This window comes from Lepus europaeus, chromosome 2 (assembly GCF_033115175.1).
Source record: "Lepus europaeus isolate LE1 chromosome 2, mLepTim1.pri, whole genome shotgun sequence".
NCBI classification, from domain to species: Eukaryota; Metazoa; Chordata; class Mammalia; order Lagomorpha; family Leporidae; genus Lepus; species Lepus europaeus.
Genome location: NC_084828.1, coordinates 76,004,133 through 76,025,556, shown reverse-complemented (window position 1 = coordinate 76,025,556; position 21,424 = coordinate 76,004,133). Strand labels below are relative to the sequence as shown.

General features: G+C 42.6%; 2 protein-coding genes across 3 annotated transcripts in view; both read right to left on the bottom strand.

Moving 5' to 3' along the window:
* Positions 1-12,513, bottom strand: part of TIMMDC1 (translocase of inner mitochondrial membrane domain containing 1) — a 31,958-nt gene extending 19,445 nt beyond the window's left edge. The window contains exons 1-4 of the mRNA XM_062208585.1: positions 12,099-12,513; positions 8,633-8,798; positions 3,319-3,407; positions 2,756-2,823 (exon numbers count right to left, since the gene is read on the bottom strand). Coding sequence (XP_062064569.1) covers positions 2,756-2,823; positions 3,319-3,407; positions 8,633-8,798; positions 12,099-12,361 — 586 coding nt within the window. The 5' untranslated portion in view covers positions 12,362-12,513. The remainder of the gene's footprint in view (positions 1-2,755; positions 2,824-3,318; positions 3,408-8,632; positions 8,799-12,098) is intronic.
* Positions 12,514-14,912: 2,399 nt separating this feature from the next.
* Positions 14,913-21,424, bottom strand: part of POGLUT1 (protein O-glucosyltransferase 1) — a 36,950-nt gene continuing 30,438 nt past the window's right edge. For both annotated transcript variants that reach the window (XM_062208572.1, XM_062208577.1), the window contains exons 9-11: positions 20,492-20,659; positions 19,317-19,373; positions 14,913-18,871 (exon numbers count right to left, since the gene is read on the bottom strand). In XM_062208572.1, coding sequence (XP_062064556.1) covers positions 18,715-18,871; positions 19,317-19,373; positions 20,492-20,659 — 382 coding nt within the window. In that variant the 3' untranslated portion in view covers positions 14,913-18,714. The remainder of the gene's footprint in view (positions 18,872-19,316; positions 19,374-20,491; positions 20,660-21,424) is intronic.

Sequence of the window (21,424 nt, the reverse complement as noted above, 5' to 3'; positions counted from 1 at the left end):
AATAAGAGTGATAGACAGACACAGAGAGATATTTCATCTACTGGGTCACTCCCTATTTGCTTACAAACAGCCAAGCCTGGACAAGGCCAAAACAAGGAGCCTGGAACTCCATCTGGGTTTCCCATGTGGGTGGCAGTGACCCAACTACTTGAGCCATCACCTGCTGCCTCCCACGATACACATTAGCAAGAATCTGCAGTGGAAGAAGAGGTCGAAGGACTTAAAGCAGGCACTCTAATATGGATGCAGACATCATAGGCAGTGACTTAACTGCTGTGCCAAACCCCTACTCCTACTCCAGTATTATTAATGCCTCTTCTCAGTTTTATATTTTAAAATGTTTCCATTAGATGCAAGTTCAAATTTTAGTGCAATTAAAAAATTTTGAATCTAGGCATACAAGTCTTCAAACAGTTCCTGAAAAATGTGTATAGTGAAATAAGTATGCAGGGATAAAAATTTTTTTTGCATCAAAATAAGTTTGTCTTTTAATTCCAATTTTTCAGAAACCTTTTAAAGTACCCTGACATACACATGAAAAGAGTACACTCCGAAGCAAGATAAAGCACCTGGGGTAAAACGCTAACAATGGCTCATTCTCCGTATCTATGGGTATACAGTGATCCTTGTATTATTTTTATTTTGCAATTTTTTTGTGAGCTTGAAATTATTTCCAAGTAAAACAAATTTTTAAGGTTATGTTCAGCATGTGTGAGTTTTTCTGAGAGAACATACAGGAGTTAGTGACTAAATATGACAGTTAGCTTTATTTACTTTTCTGTAAATACTCTAATGCTTCTTTTTTCTAATGCTTATTGTAAAAGTTAATTTTTAAATCAAAAATACAGATTGTATTTACTTATTGCATACAACAAAATGTTTGACAGTATACATCCACTATGGAATGACTAAATCAAGCTAATTAACTATAATCACTATATTGTACCAGTCTAGCTGAAATTTTGTACCCTTTGACCAAAATCTTTCCAATCCCTAGCCCCTGCTCTAGGTCCTGTCCTCACCATATATTCTTATTTTTATGTTCATTTAATAGAGATATATCTACTACAGGCAGAGAACTTTAAAAGAAAACCCAGTTTTGGCCCTTGCACACAGGGGAACAAGGTCGTGAAAGGAGCGAGGCTTGGTGTGGTGCCGCCATTTCTTCCTTCCTCGGTCTCTGTGCCTCACACAGAGCTTCCAGTAGCACCATGTTGGAACACAGTATCTGGAGGTTCACAACCTCCGAGGTCCGTAGGAGCCACTGGGAGGAGGGCCCAGGAAAGAATTTGCCATTTTCAGGGGGAAACAAGTGGAGGTTGCTAGCTATGATGACTTTGTATCGTGGATCTAGATTTACTGTACCTTTCTTCATAGTACAACACTAACTGCTTAAGAAATAAGGATGTTTTAGGTCCTCCATTTAACAGATAACAGCATTTCAAGAGGTGCAGTCTCTGAAAAATGGATCAAACTCTTGAACTCATAGCATACTAGATATGTTTGTAAATAAACTTTTGACTTGAATGCTTAATGCCTCTTCTCATATATAGGGAATGTGATAATTGAGTGTGTGCCTACTTTATTATTTGGATAATATTCTAGTATTAGTTTCTTAATCAAGATGTATATGATTTAGCTTGTTATATGACCTATTTATTTAATTTTTGCTTTTTTGGATTAAGACATTGTTGAAATGTATGATATAAAAGAAATGCAAAGTTAACTACTGTCTATAACTTTCTTTTAAACTTAAAGGGAGAGAAAAGATTTAAGAGCTTCATATTTTTCCCAGGCCTATAACATTAAGCTGAAATTTTGGGTCTGATAATTGTACTGCTGATCAGTATTAGTCTTGTTCAGGCTGAATAAAAGAATATTTAAAATGGAAGCATATAGTGTAGGAAGTACTCCAAACAAATTTACTCTGGAGTTTAACTAGTAGCAAGGAGATAAAAGATAAGAATTAAATTATGCTTTAAAATCTTAAGGGCCTAGTTTGTAGGGCTTTGTTTTAGGCAGGAGAAAGTATTTAGCAATTGGATATTTTAATGGTTTGGTTGCTACTGGAATATGAATAGACAAATAATATAAAGTAGATTGTAAGCTGGTAGTCTCTCTGGCCTTCAGACTTTGGTGAGAGGATGCTGTATTGTTTTTAAATAACATATCTATTTCTGGATTCTTGAACAAAAAAAAAAAAAAGAAGAAGAAGAAGAAGAAGAAGAAAATCCAAACTCTTACTATGAAAAAAATCTGGCTTTTTTCCTTTTTTCTACCTCACCTAATAAATCTCATCCCAAACTAGGGTTCCTTGCCTGCTATTTGAGCATCTTATCCTGCTTTGAGGAAATTTCTTGCCTTAGAGCCTTGCCCCTTGAGGCTTCTCCTGCTTGGGCCACTGTTCTTGGCAAAGCTTGCCCCTTCTCACTTCACTTCCTCAGAGAGGCCTTCTCTGACCCCCTGTCCATGCCAGACCCCATTTCCCACCTATCTGTTACATTCTACCATAGAGACCTGCTTTTTCCCATTTACATTAGACTTTAAAATTCAATGAAAGCAAGGATCTTTTCAGTTTTGTTCAGAAGTATACCAAAGGCCAAGCGTAATGCTTTTTCTTAAGTATATTTTCAAGAACACTGAATGAAATGGTTGGGAAGCCAATCAGTGAATTCAGCAGTTCCGATTTATAAAACCTTACATATTTTCTAAACCACATGTGGGACTGAAAAATGTGAGAACAAAGATGTCTTACCTCCTGCAATGACAAAATGGCTTAGGGCATTTTTATTTCGGTACACATTTAGACTAGTGTTCACTGTGCTGAAAAGGAGGCAGGAAAAAGAAAACATAAGATTTAAAGCATAGCCCATTTACCTTCTCAACTGCTATTTTCACTAAATGATAGCTTTAGAGGTTCCTGCTCTAACAGGTCCTAGGTCTAGGCCCCTTCAACGTGCTCCAGACAGGCAATACAGCTCTGGGCTCACTAGGTGGCTCTCCTGCTGAAGAACAACAATCACATTTCAGGAATAAAGAGTCACTTAGAAACAGAAACATAAAGAAGAGTTTGCAGATTTTCTCTTAGAAATATTATATCTATTTGATCTAATTGGCAGACCTGCAATGCAGAGGCAAAATTTTGACTGGGTCGTTTTTACAAGACCATCCTGGAGCACACAGATGGACAAAAGTTCTTGAGAAAAAGGCATTATGAGGTACTTTCATGTGGCTTTCCAGTTTTTATACTACCTTCTGCTCAAAAGATGACTTCCTAACAGAACACCAAGACGCCCTGACAGTCCAGGGAAAACTTACTTAAATATGGTCACGAACACTGCGGTTCTCCAGCTCCAGCGCCAGCCGTACCGAATGAAGCCTCGCGTGGCAGCGCGGTGAGCACTTTGCTGAAGTTAACAAAGAAAAGCTGTCAGATTCCAAGAAACCTTGACTACTTTCCTGTTTTGAAAACTACAGTGGAGGGGGCTGGCGCTGTAGCACAGTGGGTTAAAGCTGCGGCCTGCGGCGCTGGCATCCCATATGGGCGCTGGTTCGAGTCCCGGCTACGCCACTTCCGAGCTGTTAAGGCCTGGGAAAGCAGTAGAAGATGGCCTGAGTCCCTGGGCCCCTGCACCCACGTGGGAGACCCGGAAGAAGCTCCTGGCTCCAGATCGGTGCATCTCTGGCCCTTGCGGTCATTTGAGAAGTGAACCAGCACATAGACGACCTCTGTCTCTGGCTCTACCTCTCTGTAACTCTGACTTACAAATAAATTAAAAAAAAAAAAAAAAAAAAAAAAAAACTATAGTGGAGGAAAGTCAGCTATATGTTAGTCAGGTACACCAAAACAGAAAATCTCTAGGGACATCATTCTTTAGATACTGACGCTTAAGGCAAAGTCCCATGTGCATCCTACTCTATCAAGAGATGGAAAAGGAACTAAGGGGTGTCAGTGTCAACCATGTAATTCGTCAGTTAAGTATCTGCTAAGAATCTGTGGCAACCACCATGGGCAGATGCAAAATCAGTATCAGACATTTTGTTTACATGCAGGAAATATTAGGGAAAAAATAAAGAACTACTAAGTAAATGCTAAATTAAAGGGCAGGAATTAAAGTATACAGACATGCAGGAAAAAAATAACTAATATTTACTGACCACCTGCTATGTGTTAATATATTATTTTCATTTAATCTTTACAACATGCTTTCCAGAAAGGGGCTTTAGTATTAACTAAAGTTTAGGAAAAAGAATTTATATCTTTCTTAATTTTTTTAAAGATTTATTTTATTTATTTGAAAGAGCTACAGAGAGAGGTAGAGACAGAGAGAGAGGTCTTCCATCCACTGGTTCACTCCCCAGATGGCCACAGCGGCCAGAACTGTCGCCAATCCGAAGTCAGGAGCCAGGAGTTTCTTCCGGGTCTCCCAAGTGGGTGCAGGGGCCCAAGGATTTGGGCCATCTTGTACTGCTTTCCCAGGCCACAGCGGAGAGCTGGATTGGAAGAGGAGCAGCTGGGACTAGAATCGGTGCCCATATAGGATGCTAGAGCTTCAGACCAGGGCTTTAACCCTCTGTTCCACAGCGCCATCTCCTTCTTAATTTTTTTTTTTTTTTAAGATTTATTTACTTTTTTGAAAGGCAGAATGACAGAGAGAAAGGAAGACACAGAAAGAAAGAGATCTTCCATCTGATAGCTCACTCCTCAAACATCTCCAGGACTTTGGCCGGATCAAGCCAAAGCCAGAAGCCTAGAACTGCATCCAAGTCTCCCACATGGGTGGCAGGGACCCAACTATTTAGACTGTCATCTGCAGCCTTCCTAGGCACACTGGCAGGGAGCTGGTTCAGAAGAGATGCAGGAGTCAAGTAGTGGCTTAACCTGCTGTGCCACAATGCCTGTCTCTTGGGAGGAAGTTTATAATCAAACCCAGATTGTGAGGAATAAAGGCAGAATCTGAAGATACATTGTCTGCGTCCACAGTCCATTTTCACTAGACTTCAATAGAGCAAGTTTGGTATAATACCATGGGTAAAGTCTGGGTCTATAAAGAATCTAAGAGAATCCCTGAGCAGATCCTTAAAACTAGTTATATGATCGTGGGTAATCTTCTCTAAGGTTATCAGTATGAACTCATTGATCTTAGTAAACAAGCAGATAAACAAAACATAACATAGATGTACAGTGATAAAGATGGATGTATCTGGCCGGCGCCGTGGCTTAACAGGCTAATCCTCCGCCTTGCGACGCCGGCACACCGGGTTCTAGTCCCGGTTGGGCACCGGATTCTATCCCGGTTGCCCCTCTTCCAGGCCAGCTCTCTGCTATGGCCCAGGAAGGCAGTGGAGGATGGCCCAGGTCCTTGGGCCCTGCACCCTCATGGGAGACCAGGAGAAGCACCTGGCTCCTGGCTTCGGATCAGCGAGATGCGCCGGCCGCAGCGGCCATTGGAGGGTGAACCAACGGCAAAAAGGAAGACCTTTCTCTCTGTCTCTCTCTCTCTCTCACTATCCACTCTGCCAGTCCAAAAAAAAAGGCCGGTGCCGTGGCTCACTAGGCTAATCCTCCATCTTGCGGCGCCGGCACACCGGGTTCTAGTCCTGGTTGGGGTGCCGGATTCTATCCCGGTTGCCCCTCTTCCAGGCCAGCTCTCTGCTATGGCCCGGGGAAGGCAGTGGAGGATGGCCCAAGTCCTTGGGCCCTGCACCCGCATGGGAGACCAGGAGAAGCACCTGGCTCCTGGCTTCGGATCAGCGTGATGCGCTGGCTGCAGCGGCCATTGGAGGGTGAACCAACGGCAAAAAGGAAGACCTTTCTCTCTGTCTCTCTCTCTCTCTCACTATCCACTCTGCCAGTCCAAAAAAAAAGGCCGGTGCCGTGGCTCACTAGGCTAATCCTCCATCTTGCGGCGCCGGCACACCGGGTTCTAGTCCTGGTTGGGGTGCCGGATTCTATCCCAGTTGCCCCTCTTCCAGGCCAGCTCTCTGCTATGGCCCGGGGAAGGCAGTGGAGGATGGCCCAAGTCCTTGGGCCCTGCACCCGCATGGGAGACCAGGAGAAGCACCTGGCTCCTGGCTTCGGATCAGCGTGATGCGCTGGCTGCAGCGGCCATTGGAGGGTGAACCAACGGCAAAGGAAGACCTTTCTCTTTGTCTCTCTCTCTCACTATCTACTCCGCCTGTCAAAAAAAAAAGATGGCTGTATCTATGTGTTTCTATAAAACACACAAACACATACATTTACACAATTCCATGTCTGTCTAGAATCTAGAAGCAATGATGCCCCAGTACCAGTGTGCATAAGTAGGACCAAGATCATGCTTCCTAATCTCATTCTCCAGTAAAAGCAGTTTTAGTTCCATGGAGAAATGGCTAATTCCAGATCTGGCACTGGAAAAGTAAAAGATTAGCCATGAACATTTTGCTGTGCCAAAAGTAAAGATACATTGAAAGAATGATGGAGACATATCAAAAGGACACAGAAGCTAGTTTGAAAAGCTCCAAATGTCCAAACCTAGATCAACTTAAGTATCAAAATAAATGATAATAATACATCTACAAAAACAAAAAACCTGAGTCTGTACTGATATAAATTAAAAATATAAATAAATGATGGGAGAAAGAAAAAACTTCCTTAAAGCAGAATACTAACCAATAAATGTAGAAAGAATAAAGGGAAGTTGAAATGGCCATCTGGCAGCCACCTCAGAACTGTTTCAGTCAAAAATTATCATTTAGGGGTGGGTGCTGTGGGGTAGCGGGTAAAGCTGCCGCCTGCAGTGCCGGCATCCCATATGGGCACCAGTTCGATATCTGGCTGCTCCACTTCTGATCCAGCTCTATGCTATGGCCTGGGAAAGCAGTAGAAGACGGCCCAAGTCCTGGGGCTCCTGCACCTGCATGGGAGACCTGGAAGAAGCTCCAGGCTCCCGGCTTCAGATCAGCCCGGCTCTGGCCATTGTGGCCATTTGGGGAGTGAACTAGCAGGTGGAAAACCTCTGGAAGACCTCTCTCTCCCTCCCTCTCTGCCTCTGCCTCTCTGTAGCTCTTTCAAGTAAAATAAATAAACCTTTAAAAAATTATCATTTAAAGCTAAGACTACAGAGTAAAAATCTAATGAAAAACAGGATATTTACAGTCTCAAGGGAATAACAAGTACTCATAAAATATTTATTAATTACAAAGAAAATAATAATTTTACAAGGGATAAACCTGGCATATGCCATTTGAGTGACTAAAGTACACATCATCAGTGAAAGGAAAAATAAATATCATGTGCTTCCAATATAATGTAATAAGGATACAATATTTTTAAAATTTTTTTATTTATTTGACAGATAGAGTTAGACAGTGTGAGAGAGAGACAGAGAGAAAGGCCTTCCTTCCATTGGTTCACCCCCAAAATGGCCACTACGGCCAGAGCTATGCCAATCCAAAACCAGGAGCCAGGTGCTTCGTCCTGGTCTCCCATGTGTATCCAGGGCCCAAGCACTTGGGCCATCCTCCACTGCACTCCCGGGCCACAGCAGAGAGCTGGACTGGAAGAAGAACAACTGGGACAGAATCCAGCACCCCAACCGGGACTGGAACCCAGGGTGCTGGCGCCACAGGCGGAGGATTAACCAAGTGAGCCATGGCGCCGGCCCCAAGGATACAATATTAATACTAGGGCATTCCTGCCAAAAAAAAATAAATAAATAAATCACAGTCTGAATCTAATCATCAGAAGTCATCATAAAAATACACGTGGAGGGACATTATACAAATAGCCCATAGTCTTCAAAGCTGTTAATGTAGTGAAGAAGGACACAGAGAAACTTCCAGAACAAGGTAGAAAAAGAGGTATGAGAGGCAAACTTAGCGTGTTATCCAGTATTAGATCCTAGACCAGAAAAAATATATACATATAAATTTTCCAAATAAACTATATAAGTGAAACAACTAGATAATAGTACCATATCAATGTTAATTTCCTGATCTTGATCATTATAATTATAGTTAAATAAAAGAATGCCTTTGCTTTTAGAAAATCTATACTTCAAAAATGGGAAGGAAAGTACTTCAGCATTTACCATGTCTGTAACTTACTCTCAGGCAAATACACACAAAAATACTATCTATTATACAAAAGAAGAAGAATAAAACAAACATGGTAAAATATTAAACCTTCAGAAAATCTGGGTGAAAGGTATATACAAAATATGTGTACTATTTTTGCAATTTTTCTTTAAGTCTCTGAGCTTTCATTTTTTATCGATGTAACAGAACTCATGTACAGAGCTAACAAGGTAGCAAATGAATTAACACCATAAATTGTAAAGACAGAAGGACTAACTACTGTATTGGCATGAGCCAGTGCACCCTTGGAGGCTCTGTGGTCCAGCTGAGTTTTGATGATTTGGCCGGGGATTAGAAATGCACTTCAGAAAGAAGAGTCTAACACGGAGATCCCAAACATTCCCATTTTGAAAACAAGCAAAGCAGTCTGATGAGCACTTGTAGGCACTCAAACGTTAGGGTTTCCATCATTCCACTGACTTTGTTTACTCTGCCAAACCCATGATCTAACTGAATTACTATGTGTAAAGGGAACTGGTGTGCCCCCGACTACTATTAGACCTCCAGTACTTACCACAGCATCAAATCGGTTGTGATAAATTTGTGCCTGGCTCTGTTCAATGTAGCATTTTTTAGCATGAATAAAAGCTGGTATTCCACCATAAGCCCAGCCAATGATGCCTGCTGAAATCGCCGCCCTATAGATATTCTCGAGCTCCTTTGACATCCTCTGCTGTTCACTGTAACAAAAAGAGGATGTTGCTTGGCATTAGCCTATGGATATTACTTTCCGAAAGACACCATGATCAGAATTACCCCAAATGCTAGCAATACGGTTTTCATGATGGGCAGAACAGATTACACCTTCTGCTGAATTAAATAGAGCAGTTATGTTACAAGTAGCACAAATCCAAGACAAAACTAATCTATGTTGTTAGAAACTAACAGTGGGCAGTGACTGGAGGGGACACGGGGGGAGCACCTGGGAGCATCTGGGAACACCTGGGATGCTGCTAACAATCTCTTTCTGGGTGTTGGTCACACAGATATGTCCCATCTGTGAAAATGTATGAATCAGTATACTCATGTGTGTTATTCTAAATGTATATTACACCGCAACAAAAAAATGTAGGGTACTTTTATTTCCTGATGGTTACAATTATAACATACTCCTGGAAACATGAAGAATTTGTGAGCTAAACATAGAGATCACACAAACTCTAGACTTTTAGGGCAATGTTTAAAGAATTAAACCATGAATGTCAAAAAATCAAAGTTTTATCTTTCATTTATTTTATATGACATACTAAGATAGGCCTGTACTATAAAAAGCATTTGGAAAGCTCATGATCAGTGGGCAGCATGGGCAATCTAGAACAAGGGAAAAACCACTGTTTGACTCAACATACTACTCTTTTTGTTTGTTTTTGTCTTGCTTAGTAGGAATTAAATATATTATTGTTAAAAGTATATGCCTAAGAACTAGAATGGAGCTTCCCAGATGTCCTCCTGAAACTGCTCCAACAAACAGCTACATTGGTGAGGATTAAGTTACTCTAAGCAATGGCCCTAAGTACACTACCAAATGTTTCTTTATTTACATTACTAACTTGCTTTCTTCAGAAATGGTGCAAGTATTTATCTAATTCTAGTTGTCAATAACCATATTTCTAAAATCAGAATCTGTGAGGCAGTGCCTACATCTATAGACAAATATCTCAGAAAACTATATTCTTAAACTCATATTAATAGGAAAAGTCCCATAATTCAATGGTCTATTTTAGAACCCAGAAAAGAGAAAATGTAAAAGAATTTAGTATTTAAAAAGCCAAAGGCAGGTCCACTTGGGACTCCTTTGCCCCAGACGGGAGCGCCCGGGTTCAAGTTCCTGCTCTGGAGGCCAGCGCCGTGGCTTAACAGGCTAATCCTCCGCATTGTGGCGCCAGCACACCGGTTCTAGTCCCGGCTGAGGCGCCGGATTCTGTCCCGGTTGCCCCTCTTCCAGGCCAGCTCTCTGCTATGGCCCGGGAAGGCAGTGGAGGATGGCCCAAGTCCTTGGGCCCTGCACCCACATGGGAGACCAGGAGAAGCACCTGGCTCCTGGCTTCGGATCAGCGGGATGCGCCGGCCGCAGCGACCATTGGAGGGTGAACCAACGGCAAAAAGGAAGACCTTTCTCTCTGTCTCTCACTATCCATTCTGCCTGTCAAAAAAAAAAAAAAAAGTTCCTGCTCTGCTCCAGATTCCAGCTTCCTACTACTGTGCATCTGGGAGGCAGTGGAGGATGGCACAAGTACTGCGGTCCCTGCCACCCATGTGGGAGACCCGGGACTGAGTTCCTGGTTCCTGGCTTTGTCCTGGCCTAGCCCTGGCTAGTGCTGGCATTTGAGGAGTAAACCAACAAATGAGAGATCTGTTTCTGTCTCTCTCTCTCTCCCTGCCTTTTTTTTTTTTTTTAATTTATTATTTTTTATTTATTTGAAAGGCAGGGTTACAGAGAGAGGAAGAGAGGCAGAGTGACAGAGGTCTTCCATCTGCTGGTTCACTCCCCAGGTGGCATAACAGCCAAGGCTGTGCCAGGCCAAAGCCAGGAAAGTCTGGAACTTCTTCCGGGTCTCTCATGTGGATGCTGTGGCCCAAGGACTTGGGTCACCTTCTGCTGCTTTCCCAGGGGCATGAGCAGGGAGCCGGATTGGAAGTGGAGTAGCCAGGACACAAACCAGTGCCCATATGGGATGCCAGCACTGCAGCCACAGCACCAGCCCCTCTTTGTGCCTTTCAAATAAAATACACAAATAATTTCTAAAACATTTAACAAGCCAGGAAACATATACATTTTGCCTCTTCTTTATCCTATGAATAATTTTATGATATAGGTGACATCTATGTCCATGTTATCAATATGAAACTGGAGGTTCTAAGAAGTTATGTGGTTGGTCCAAACAGCTCATGAGTGGTGGAGAAGAAAGTAACCATGGACAGTGGTAGAATGGATCAAGACTATAAGTGCCAATGAGGTTGTGTCCTGGTTCCGGTCACTCACGCTAACTGACCCATAGCCAGATCACAATCTCCCCAGCATGCAGAAAGGATCAGGAAAGTTAAAGTTAAAGTTGAAGTCTTTTAGCTCCAACGTTCTGTTTATAAAGCTGACCAAACTAACTCTTCTCTTACATACTCCATAAAAAAATCTTTCACAGGTATCTCAAATTTTGGAAGGGCCAGAGAAAAGTCAACTCTATTTTTAAAATGAAGGCAATGAAACCTACATAATACCAGGCAGTCTGCTTCCTTATCCCAACTACCTCAGCAACATAATAAAGCTTCACCTCTTACTTAACCCCTTGATAACACCATGGCATGAAAAATTCCTTCATGTAAGGGCAAACTTTCCTGGAGTAATGAATGAATGCAGAAATGAATGAATGAAATATCCTGTTTTTAACTAGATAAACTTAATTCAAAGGGTGTGCCTTTATTCCAAAATATTTAGTTTAAAATGTAATCTCTTTTCTTCTATAAAATGAGGAGGCAATAGCTGCTACTGTTTTTAATTTCTTATTTGGCCCCAGAAGAGAATTCTCTTGGCTCTTCCATCTTTTTTTTTTTTTTTTGCGGGGGGAGGATTGGGGGGCACACAACTGGTTACAAAACACCAAAGGTCTGGGATTAACTGAAACCCAAAATAGAATACTGGGGTGGGTTTCTTCAAATAGGGATTCCAGGGCCAATATGGACACTAACATGGTCCAATTTTTCTGATCTGTAAATCAGGCTGCACTAAGACTATAGTCCCTAAATATCCCCAAGACCTCTCAGTTTTCAGTGAGTCTGACCTTTAGCAAAAAAAAAAAAAAAAAAAAATCTGTCAACAAATAGAACTACCAAATGGCAACGTCAAGATACAAGGCTAGGGGGAGAAATCGAAGATCCTCAAATCTCATTTAAAAATGAACCACCCCGCCCCTGGGGTCCTTCGCCCTAGACGACCCAGGCTGGAGGACGCCTCGGCCCCTCCCGCACACCCGAGGCACTTTTACTCTTTGACAAACAGCTCCCGGAGACGGTCCCATCCGGATTCCGGGTAATAGCGTTCGGGGACGTAGGAAGGCAGCTTCCGATTCTCTGCCAGGGCTTCCGAATCGGCAGCCACATTCTCAGCCGCAAAGACTCGGGGAAAAGGACCCAGGGCTCGGTAAAGGAAGCTCCGAGGAGCCGGCGGCGGCACCTCCATTGCCCTCTCCTGATCTTGGGGCAGACACACTTGGGCGCTCAAGGCCCCAGGGCCGCCAGCAGGTGACATGCGACGGGCTGAGGATAACTGCACGAGTGAGTGAGTGACTCATGCACGAAACCCGGGCTAATCCGATGCCACAACCGCCGCGACAGTACTCCGCATGCTTGTCCTCAAGACCGGCTCTCACTTTGGAAGCCCTGGGAAACACAATAGGAAGTCCCGCCTCCAAGAGGGCAAAGGCCAAGGGGCGGAGCCCAGCGGTAAACACTTCCGGCTGAGACAGGAAGGACGATGACCTCCGAGGCCCGCTTCCGGAAGTGAGTTGGCAGCCAGTGGCGACGCTCAGTGCCCTCAGGCCACGCCTTCGCTGGGTTTGTCCCGGCTTGAGCCCAAGTGAACGGGTTCTGGGCTGGTTCCAGTTACCTTGAGGTGTTACACGCTGAAGTAATTTAGCATGTTTAAAATGACAGAAACCTCATGTAAATGAGTAGGTATTCATGGCAAGCTGTGCTTGGCAAAAGGAAAAGGCGACCGGCGACAAAGCAAGCCCAACCCTCCCTAGCGCTGCTCTGGAAGCCTCCCATCTGGGCGGGTCCGTTGGTAGCCTGTCAGTTCTGGTTTCCGGAGAGAAGCTAGGCGCTGGGATGGGCCTTGGAGCCAAAGACAGCAAGATTTCGTGAATCAGCTTTTGAGGTGCAGTAGCTGGTGGATGGCACTCCCCTTAGTTCCTATGCCTGCTTCTCAAAAGGCAGGAGCGATCCTGCAATTTCCATGAAGTGTGCTTGACAGGCAGCCAATTACTCCTACAGCCTCTGCTCACTTAAACTTTGCAGTGTAGTTTCCGTTCATTTGCATTCCTATAAAATATACTCTGACTTATGTAATTTCACTTAATCCTTGGTAGTCACCAGACATATGCCCTTATTCCCTTTGCCAGCGTTTTCATCTTTATACCTTTCTAGTTGTAATTCAAAACTGCTACCCTCTTGAGTAAAACACAGTAAACAGAACTCTGGAATTTTGATTCTAGATAAGGCCCACAAGTGTCCTTGACTACAGTGACTATCGGAATGTGCCATGAAGATATCTGTCTTGTCTGGGAGCCACGATTAGATTAAGCGGCCATCAAGGCACTTGCCACGTTGCATCATAGTTCTTTATTTGCTGAGGTGTCTAAGTAGACCAACTTGAAGGTCAGCGACCACGTGCATACAATTATCTCTGCAGCTCCAGCACCTAGCTCAGCATCTAGCACGTGGTAGGTGTTCACTAAAGGTTTTTTTGAAATTAATGCAGATCTCTTGAGTTCTGGCTCTAGGTTGCTGCTTATCACGTACTAGGTAGAGAGCACCAAGATATGGTCAGAAGGCCTGAAAGCTAAGGAAAATGGCTGTGCAACCAAATCTACATGTAGAAAAACCTCAATGTTTAAGAGGACCCTAGAATCACTCGAGGCTGGGGAGGATTTGGAATGGGGAGGGTGTTGAGGGAATGTTGGACAGATGTCATGAAAACATTATATACCACTCAAATGGCCGCAGGACTCACCAGCCTATGGATACAAGTGAGGTCATCTTAGGCAAATCTAAAGCCAACGCTGCCTTCCCCTTTGCGTAACCAGAGATTCACTGTAAGGTTCCCTTTGCCACAGAGCATCTCAAGAACGTCTCCATTGCCTTGGCCACTGCTCACGCTGTGGCCCATCTCAGCTCCCACTATCCTTAGTCACTCTCTACTTCCCACTTTCCCAGGCCCCTGGAGCCTACGTTCTTCTGCCACTAGGGAAATACCCTTCCTCTGTGATCTGCTCTTACCGAAGGTCCATAGTAACACTAAGCCAACGAGTGTGGGGTTTAGTTGGACCACTCTGTTTCACATAGTTTTGTTCCCAGGAGGTAGATTTCCCCCTGCAATAGCTGGGAAGGGTTTCGACAGTCACCACAGGATGCCTGAAATCACCTTCAGCTGTCATTGCCAAGTTCTCACAGAACCCAATAGCTTCTTCCCCTACAGGGAATCTTCTTTCTCCGCCAGGTTCACCAGGTACTGACTGCCCTTGCTACAGGTATTACATTTTGTTCTATCAGTAGTGAGAATGAATTTTGAGAACTCCAAGGACCACTTCCCATTGACTCTTCCTTCAAGGTCTAATTCAATTGTTATCTCCTTGTTTCCTATCTGCTCCAGATGGAAATTTCATCTTCCTCTGATCTCCAAATCCACATCACCTTTATGAACAGCTGTTGCTTTAATCACCTTCCACCTAAGCCACCTCTCATGTTACTCTATCATCTTAACTGCAGAACCCCATGAGGTTAGAAGCTTTTCATCTTCCACTGTTTGGTGAACAGTAGATGCTTAAGAAATACTTGAAAATTCTGAGTAATTTGTAGTCTGGTTCCAGTGAGATTACCTCGAGGGAAGGCATCTCTAGATCTATGTGAAGATAGGCTTTTTCTTTTTCTTTTTCTTTTTGGTGAGTATATGTGTGCTCTTACTCATACAGTCAGTCTCGAGGTTCAGTGTAGGGAACTCTTTGGAGTTGATCCAAATGAGGCTACCCACTAAATTATTTTTTCTTGGAAATTTTAATTTTAATTTTAATCTGAATGAGCCTGGCAGGCTTTAAAACTGCAGTATAGCAGTGCTGTGAAAAAAAGTCTGAAATTCTGGCTTTAGGTAACCTCTAAAGTTACCCTTGTTTCTATACTTCCACCCACTGCAACATTATTCAGATTTCTGTGAGATGCTCTCATATCCTTCTAAAAAGTTTTAGAAGCAATTTCTGTACTTGAAAACTAAGAGAATCTGACCTGATATGGTAGAATAAGGTGGAAACCTGACATCACACAGATGATATTCTGAAAACAAAAAAAGGAAGAGCATAACAATTGTCACCCGTGTACCTCACTTCATTCAAATAAACCAAAGTACTCTCTTTGAAGAAGAGCATAGTCTTTAGCTATTAAGGAAGAAAGATAGGTTTGAGACTTAGCTGTTATTAATGACAATAACAAAAGCCTTCAAAAGTTGTGGGGATACAAATTATTTTCAAAAACATATATTGTACACATTGTTACCATTCTCAGACCATGTACACTTAAGTAAATGGATAAACAAGTAGAAAATCTGAATGTGCTGCAAAGAAAAAAGATGTCCTTATAGACTCTTCAAAGGGCAAGTGAGGCTTTGCATTGATCCAATTCTTACAGCCTTATCCAATCCCCCCCGAAGCCAATGGCTGGATGATCTGTAAATAGAGTGTACTTAAACCAACTGTCTCCATCCATCCATCCATCCATCCATCCAACAATTCTTTAGTATTTACTCTAAGAGAGGCACTGTACTAGAAAACAGATATTAAGATGAGTAGGCAGTCGCTGCAGCTCACTTGGCTAATCCTCTGCCTGTGGCGCCAGCACCCTGGGTTCTAGTCCCGGTTGGGGCGCCGGATTCTGTCCCGGTTGCTCCTCTTCCAGGCCAGCTCTCTGCTGTGGCCCAGGAGGGCAGTGGAGGATGGCCCAAGTGCTTGGGCCCTGCATCCGCATGGGAGACCAGGAGGAGGCACCTGGCTCCTGGCTTCAGATCGGCACAGAGCGCTGGCCGTGGCGGCCATTTTGGGGGGGGCGAACCAACGGAAAAAGGAAGACCTTTCTCTCTCTCACTGTCTAACTCTGCCTGTCAAAAAAAAAAAAAAAAAAAAAGATGAATAAAACATGATTCCCACCCACCAATAAGATCACAAAAGAATAGGAGAAACAGTTAACTACAGTGCCAAGTGATATCATATAATGCAGGCATGAGCAAAATGTTACTATAGCATTTAAATGCCTAGAAAAATGAAAGAAAGAATTCAGAGAGGTGATGTTTGAGCTGTAACTTGAAGCAAAATGAGAAGCATTTCCATGGAAATTAAGCTCTACTAGAAAGGGCAGCAAATTTTGTTCCTATTGAAGTGAGAAGAAAATTCAATTACAGAGAGAATTACATCTAACAGGGCCTCACGGTGACAAGACAAAACAACTCAGACATCTGGATTGCCTATTGCTAGACTTACAGCACCCAAAGACCTGTCCTTGGGAATTGTTAGTACTCAAAAACACAAACAAAATGGGTGGATGTTTGACTCAGCAGACTCTGCTTGAAACACCCACATTCTATACTGGAATGTTTGGGTTCAAATCTTTGCTCTGCTTCAGATTCCAGTTTTCTGCTAAAGTGCACTCTGAGAGGTGGCAGATGATGGCTCAAGAACTTTGGTCCCTGCCATTCACAAGGGAAATAAGGATTGAGCTCCTGGCTTCAGCTTGACCGCCCCAGTGTGCACATATTTGGGGAGCAAATCAGTAGATGGACAATCTTCCTCTGTATCTCCCTTTCAAATATAATGAAAATAGGGGCCAGCACTGTGGCATAGTGGGTGGGGCCTCCTGCAGTGCCAGAATCCCATATGGGCCCCAGTTCGAGTCCCAGCTGCTCCCCTTCAGATCTAGCTCTCTGCTATGGCCTGGGAAAGCAGAAGATGGCCCAAGCCCTTGGGCCCCTGTACCCACTTGGGAGACCCAAAAGAAGCTCCTGGCTCCTGGCTTCGGATGGGCCCACCTCCAGCCATTGTGGCCATCTGGGGAGTGAACCAGCAAATGGAGGACCTTTTCCTCTTTCTCTGTGTGTCTGCCTCTCTGTAATTCTTTCAAATAAATAAATAAATCTTTAAAAAATAAGAAAATTTAAAAAAATTAAAACCTGAGAACAAAATCTTAAACACCTGCATTATTCCATGCAAACATCTTACCAGGATGATTAAGACCTCTAAGAATGTCTTTAGACTGAAGAATCTGTAGAGTTAAAAAATGACAAATATATTTCTGACAAATGAAATAAAATCTCTGTTTTATGTGGCTGAATCTCACATTTGCTAATTTTGAAATCAGCTAATATCAAGTAATTCTAAAGAGGCAAAGAAAGAGTTGGATTCACCTGTGGAAACACCGGGCTTAAAGGACAAGAATGGCTCTAGGGCCTCAGACTACAGAGTTTAAATTTAAGTTTTTATCATTTTTTTTTTTTAAATCAGGGAGAGCACCTTGAGATTTAAACTGCTAACCAAATGTCTCATTCAAAACTGTAAAAAAGGAAAAGGGAGGCACCCCAACATGGACTTGCAGTAAAACAAACACCTCCTATGTAAGTTGAATTCTCTAAACTACCAACTTAATGACATGCTTGCATATGAAGACTTCTTGTGGTCCCTGCACAGCACTTAAAGGTGACCTTTGCTGCTGCTGTTTTATTTTTTAAAGGTTTATTTATTTGAAAGAGCAACAGAAGAAGGGAAGGAGGGAAGGAGAAGACAGGGAGAGTGAGAATGAGATCATCTATCTGCTGGGTCACTTCCAAGTGGCCACAACAATCAGGTCTGGGCTAGCCCAAAGTCAGGAACCAGAACTCCATTCTGGTCTCTCACATGGGTGGCGTGGGTCATCTGCTGCTGCCTTCCCAGACACGTTATCAGGAAGTTGGATTGGAAGTGGAGCAGCTGAGACTCAAACCAGCACCCTGACATGGGATGCCAGGTTGCAAGCAGTGGCTTAACTGACTGCACCACAATGTTGGCCCCTGATACTGCCAGTTTAAGAAGGAAAAATATTATGGGTGTGCAAAGGTTAAGAAAGAGGTGGTGTTCTTATCGCAGTTCTTTACAAAGTGAGAACTACTTCCTAAATTTATTAAGAAGTTGTCTCTTCTTTTTCTTTGTAAATAAGAAGGGCATGAAGGCACAAACAGGAAACTTGAAATCCAATTGCAATTACTCATGCAATCAGTCCCTTCGTATGTGTCATTGTAGAAACCTCCTGAGTACCATGGAGTTTATGCCTTTATAAACAATAACTCCTACATCATTACATGGCACAGCAACAGCTTCCTTAGGCCATTAAGGAAATGATCCCCAAGTATTTTTCACAAAGTTTCCACTAAAGTAACAGAGGTCAATTCTAGAATAACTTGAGAACTGTGAAGATGAGTTGCACTAGTTCCAAATGAATCTTCTGCTTCAGATGATGGCACACGAGGCATCTTAATAATGGACAGAGTCAGTTTCACGGTGATGAACATACACAAGTAGATGACCTGAGGCACACGCTGTGATTGGTTGTAGACAATGAAAGGTAGAATCAGGGTCAAATACACATCTCATGATTTCTGTTCCTTCAGTTTAAGGGTGGAGCTGCTTCATGTCAGTGTATTATTCACATTTTGAATCTTTCTTAAGAGTTGCACTGGGTGCAGCATGATAAGGAAAAAGAGATATTTGGCTTGATAAATAGTATTCAAGGTACAGGTGCCACGCTCATGATAAGCTTCTCACCATAGGACATCTGCAATCTGCAGGCATAGAGATGACTATGGTACCACAACCACTAGAGTTCAGTTTTCAAAATTCTGGGACTAATCTGATCATAGCCTTTCCTTCTTGTTACATTATAGGACAGGAATTTAGAGTATTCAGTCAAGAGGTTCTCCCAGTAACAGGTGATGTCATCCATCTGCAAGTGGTTCATAATAAACTGGCTTCCCCTAGAGAAGAGAGTAACAAGAATATTTTACAGTACAGAATTTCATCATAATCTACATTTACGTAGGCTACCTAGTGCCAAGGACCATTCAGAGTACTTTATGCGAACTAACTCATTTGATCCTCAGGCCCAATCTTGCAGTCATTCTATCCATATACATGGAGTTAGCAATAGAATATAGCATTTTTTTCCTTTAAAAAACAGAAATGCCAATGCTTATAAAAATAATTTGTCAATTACCTCAAAGATTTTGGTCTATTTCTATAAAGCTTAAGGCATATGTGAATATGTGTGTAGGTTTTTCCCCTTGGGACAGTTTTCACTCTGAATTATTTCTGTATCATGAGAGGATCAGTATATCATCATGGCAACAATGTATTAAGATAACTTTAGTTAGGGAAGAATGGGGATCATAAAGTATAAAAGGGAAAATGAACAGAACTTACCTTTCAGCAATTTCTTGAGCTATATCATCATTTGCTTTCACAAATTGCAACAGCTCTCTGAAATGAAAAGCATTATTAGACTCCAACATGTAGACTAAGTTCATAAGCATAATGTCAGAAAGACTACAGACTGAGGTCTAATATTAATCTCTAGAAATGAGGATGGTGAATGAGTTCCTTTAAGCAAATACATTGGGGTCCTTGCAGGAATAAAATAACAAATAAAACTCACTTGCAGGTTAAAAGCAATCTTTTGTAGATCTGAGACATATTTGAGAAAATATAACTGTTCAATGATAAATATCAAAACTCAAGAGCGAAAAAATATTTCCATCCTGTCTTCAAAATCTCACTTCAGCACCAGAAGAGGGAATGGCTTGTATTTCAGGCCTTTCTCTATTCCTCTTCCAAGATCCTCCCATTACGAGAGCGGACCTTCCCAAACTTCACTCAAATCAATTCTCATGCTTTCTGCAAGTCCCTTTGATAATACGAGATCAAATATCTCTACATTTAATCTTCGAGAGTTGGAAGCTTTGTTCCTTTGTACTGTCTGTCAGTTTTGGAACCAGCATCAGAGTACTGTTTCAAACTAACTATCTCTTACAGCCTACTTGAATAATAATCTCAGAGTATAGGAGGGCTTAAAAGGTTCATGGAAAATATATAAATGTGTATTATTTAAAAACTATACATGGATTTCAAAATTTTCATGCTATAAAATAACTTATTTGTGGCAGAGAGAAAAAGCCCATCTTTGTGTTCACTCTTCAAATGCCCACAATGGGAAGGACTGGGCTGGGGCTAAAGGTGGGAAGTAGGAATTCAATCCAGGTCTCCCACATGGATGGAAAGAATCCAATTATTTAAGCCATCACCACTGCTTCCTAGGGTCTACACTGGCAGGAGCCAGGAGCCACAATCAGGAATCAAATCCAGTTACTCCAACATGGGAGGTAGGCATTTTAACTGCTAAGCAAGCACTTCCTTCAATAAACTTATCTTTCAGCTCCACTTTTCCATGAACTTTTGGAAGTGTCCTCATAGATGCAATCGACAGAAGAGAAATAAAGCTTTCAATAGAGAAACTCATCGGGACTAAAAGCCGGAAATCACTGGACGTGGGGGCGGGTTGCAGGGTCATTAGGAGTTCTGTCTTAGGGATAGCAGCTTACTGGACATTGGAGAGGTCTGTTTTCACTGGGATATAGTGCACCCATGGCTTCAGTTGTGGATAGAAGAATTCGAGCCACTCTTCACCAACATGGAAAACAAGTGAACCACACAGGAAGAGGTGTTTGAATCGAAAACTTGCAGCTACACCCCGAAAATTAAACAGATACCTGGGAAAAGAAAGAGAAAAATATATTTGATATTCTATGCCTGCTGTCATAAATATGACCTTTTTTCATATTCCTTCCTCCCATTCTCTCCTTTTCCCATTTCTCTCCCTTCCCTTTCCATTTTCAGTTTCCAAGGATAAGCAGTATGTCCCTGGGGGGCTTCCATAAACTCCTTGCTTTTCTAGGACTGGGGCTGCAGGTTATTCTGGGAATGACGGGTGAAGATAAAGCAAGGGTACTTTCTGCAAACAGCTCGTTGGGTGGTGGGATACAAGGAGACAAGGGAATACAATGGTCAGAAGGAATGACAGATTTGGGACATATTTGAGAAAATATAGCAATGTTCAGTGATATACATCAAAATCAAGAGTGAATAAAATTCCAAAAGCTTCTCTAGGCCAAATGTCTGCAACCAGTCATAGCCCCAAAGCCTGGTTTTCCTCTTGTGTACTCCATGTGCTCGGAGGTGCCCCTGGTTTCCTGGACACTACCCTCTTCTACAGTCTGCAGAGAATGAGCTGATCTGATCAATCGTCAAAGACATGCCCCACGGAAAAAGCTATCTTCAGAAACAACATTTTCTTTGCAGCATTTCTCAAGCATGTACCGCTGTCTCCCACCAAAGTTGCTTTTATCCTATAGTTCCTACTGGATGTGCAATTGCCACTCATGCCTCTGAATCTCCCCACTGCCCTCCTTCAGACCTGGCTTAACCTCTTCATCCAAAATTTTCAGTCTTGGCATTTAATTATAATATTTATTAGT